A 3,220-nucleotide genomic window follows, 5' to 3' on the forward strand; every position below is an offset into this window, starting at 1 on the left:
ATTTTTTTTTTTTGGTTTTTCGAGACAGGGTTTCTCCGTAACTTTTTTTGGTTCCTGTCCTGGAACTAGCTCTTGTAGACCAGGCTGGCCTCGAACTCACAGAGATCCACCTGCCTCTGCCTCCCGAGTGCTGGGATTAAAGGCGTGCGCCACCACCGCCCGGCCCTGTCTCAACTATCTTGTTCTTTGCCCTCACACTTTTTCTGAAGAAAACACAGAGGGAGGACGTGTCTGCCTCGGAGTTGTGTCTTTTTTGGCACTATCCACCGAGCAGTGAAATCGCGGGTGTGAATCCGTTCCGGGTTTTGCAGCTCACCGCCGTGCGGCTCCCAGACAGTTATTCAGTTCCGCGTTTTCCTCCGAGCCCACCGCGCCCGGCGCGGAGGCGGTAAAGCGCACGCGCGCTGGCATCCGGCTCGGGCGAGCGCGCGGCCGACGACTGCGGGTGAGACGCGGGTCTGGCTCGGCGCGGGTGGCGGGCCGTGGGGTTCGAGGCGGCGGGGGACGGCCTGGGCGAGGCCCTCGGGGCTCCGCGGGCATGCGGGGGGCGGGCGCCAGGGCTGGAGCCACGGACCGGGCGCGGGAGGCCGAGGCGGCGCTGGCGCGGCCGAGGCGCGGGGCCGACGTGGGCCCCGGGAGGCGGGGCCGGGCGGCTCCTCCTCGTCGTCACGAACTCGGGTTGACCTTGGCCCAGTCGCCCTGGCTGGACCGTCGCCGTGCCGCCCGGGTGGGCCGTTTGGAGGTTTTGCGGCTCTGTGGCTGGAAGCTCTCGGAGGAGCGGGCAGTTTGCTGGGCGCCTGGCTGAGGGAGGGCGAAGGAAGGAAGAAAGGCCCGAGGGCCCGTCCCGGCACGGGGTGAAGGCGGGCTCTCGTGTTTACCTTTTCAAAACTCTGGGTGTAACCAGAGGTCGGTGCAAAACTTTGGAACGTAACCCTAGGAGAAGCCCCTTGATCCCAGCCCAAAGCGGGTGAAGCCTGGAGCTCTTGGCAGCGATCAGCTTCCTGAACGCCCATGGTGCCTGGCTTGTTCCAGGGGCGCCCGAGCCCACAGGCCCTGCCCAAGTCCTCTTTAGGGGGGATAGAAAGTAGGGACTCCCTAGCTTTTGGACAATTCATGCTTGTGATTTCCTCTTGTTTGCCAAAAACCTTTACCACCTAGGAAGAAAATTGCACAGCAGATTTAGGTCTTTCTTTTTTTTAGTCAGGAACTATGTAGCTTTGATTGTCATTGAATTCCCTGTATAAACCGGGCTATCCACGAACTCACAGAGATCCGTCTCAGTTGAGGGATTAAAGGCGTGTGCCACTGTGCCTTGCAAACAAAGTCCAGGTCTTTGTGAACTGTGGAGTCTTGTCAAGGATTTTGTATGGCACTGTACCTTTTTGGTAGTGGTGTGGAACTCTTACCTCAGTGGTCAGAGTTGTGCATGATCGATGATAAGAATGATAGGCACAAAAGCCTATTTATATGATAGTGTAAGTTGGGGGAAATTGACAATACTGAATTGACAAACCACGTTTCACTGCAGGTCACTAGCATGCAGATACTCACCCCCTGACTTGACTGCCTGACCATTGACATGGCCCACCGGGGTGGGGAAAGGGACTTCCAGACTTCAGCTCGGCGGATGGGTACCTCTCTGCTGTTCCAGCTTTCAGTGCATGAGCGGGAGCTGGACCTCGTTTTTTTGGATCATAGCTATGCTAAACCATGGAGTGCCCACCCAGATGCCAGTAGTGCCCGGCCCACCCGCATGCTCTTTGTAACTCCCCGTCGGCAGCAGGAGAATACTATGTGAGTTTGAGAATACCATGTGAGTTTGGGTTTCCTTCTTAAGGGCTGCTTGTGCCTGATCTTGGCAGTGATCATGTGGTGGGGATTACAGAGGTGTACTTGGGAGTGATTGGGGGAGGGGAGTGACTGGAGATCTTGGATGAGCAGCATATATCAGGGCAAGTGTGGACATCTTCAGACATTTCCAGATGTGAGTTAGAAAAGCACGTTGTGCAAACGGACACACAGCCTACTCCACTTAGGAGAGTGTCCTAGAGCTTGTGTGGAAGGAGGAAACTGAAGAATTTCCTTGTCACTTTACTGCAGCATTTGATTTACCTCACAGTGGCCACATCTATTCTTCGCTTTCCCTGGCTTTAGTGCACAGATTCACAGATTCGGAGGGAGCTCCCAAAACATTCCTTTCATTCTTACCTCCTTACAGAAAGCCACCTGTGGGTTAATCTAAACCCTCCTAAGTCTCATTATATTTCCAGCCACCCTACGTTAGAGGGTAAGAAAATTTCGAAAATTTACTATCTGATAAGTGATTTGGTTACATTTGACCTAACTAATTATTTTAAACGTTCTGATCTCACTCATACCAGGATTTGTAGAAATGTTCTAGTCTGATCATTAAAAAAATTTGGATAAGAGATTTTGTGTTTGTTTTTTGTTTTGTTTAATCTTTCCTCAAACACAAGGTTTGTTGTTTTTGTGGGAGTAGTAGGTTCTCTATACAGACACAAACATACACACCCCTGCACAACTACCTTGAGTCTTTATGAGTTAGAGGGATCATATGTGTTTTTAAGCAAGTATTGGATGTTTTTGTTGGTTTGTTGGAGTTTTGAAGTTCGTTTTGTTTACACACACACACCACTCCCCTCTCCAGATAGTAGTATAATTTAAGATGATTTTGAACTCTTGACCTTCCTGCATCTCTCAGGTGCTAGGATAATAGGTATATGCCACCTTGATTAGTTTGTATGTTTCCTTTTGAAACAGGGTCTTACTCTGTTCCCCAGGCCAACCTGGAACTTGCAGTGTGGCTAAGGATGGCAGCAAATTCTTGATTTTCTTGTTGCTGCCTGTAATCCCAGCCTCTGGCCTCCAGTTTTGGACACCCCACCCCCCAGTTGCCTTGGTCTGAACACCTCAAGGGAGCCTGCCAGGCCTTGACCCCTCCCCAGGAAAGGTCAAGACCAGTCCCACAGGCTATTTAAAATGCTCCCCAGAAAATAATCACTTGGTTTTCCCTCTTCCTCTCTGGTGATGGTCCTGTAGGTGGCTTCCCTCCCCTCCCCCCCAGTCGGGCCACCGGAGAACGCAGGTGTCCAATTAAACCTGGATATCTTTTAATTTGATCTGATTCAGTCTGATTGGGATTAATTGCATAGGTGGAAAGTTTTTTTTTTCCTTTTTTTCTTTTTTTTTTTTTTTTTTT

General features: G+C 51.3%; 1 protein-coding gene across 11 annotated transcripts in view; it reads left to right on the plus strand.

Moving 5' to 3' along the window:
- Positions 1-292: 292 nt before the first annotated feature.
- Kansl3 (KAT8 regulatory NSL complex subunit 3) overlaps positions 293-3,220 on the plus strand; it is a 35,329-nt gene continuing 32,401 nt past the window's right edge. For 5 of the 11 annotated variants that reach the window (XM_050134647.1, XM_050134635.1, XM_050134638.1 and 2 more), the window contains exons 1-2: positions 293-445; positions 1,529-1,794. In XM_050134647.1, coding sequence (XP_049990604.1) covers positions 1,580-1,794 — 215 coding nt within the window. In that variant the 5' untranslated portion in view covers positions 293-445; positions 1,529-1,579. Of the gene's footprint in view, positions 446-772; positions 907-1,528; positions 1,814-2,218; positions 2,288-3,220 lie in introns of those variants that run through there. The other 6 variants (XM_050134641.1, XM_050134644.1, XM_050134637.1 and 3 more) reach the window with 5 other exon arrangements.

Source organism: Alexandromys fortis, unplaced genomic scaffold (genome assembly GCF_014885135.2).
Source record: "Alexandromys fortis isolate MF-2015 unplaced genomic scaffold, M_Fortis_MF-2015_v1.1 scaffold_20, whole genome shotgun sequence".
Classification (NCBI taxonomy): Eukaryota; Metazoa; Chordata; class Mammalia; order Rodentia; family Cricetidae; genus Alexandromys; species Alexandromys fortis.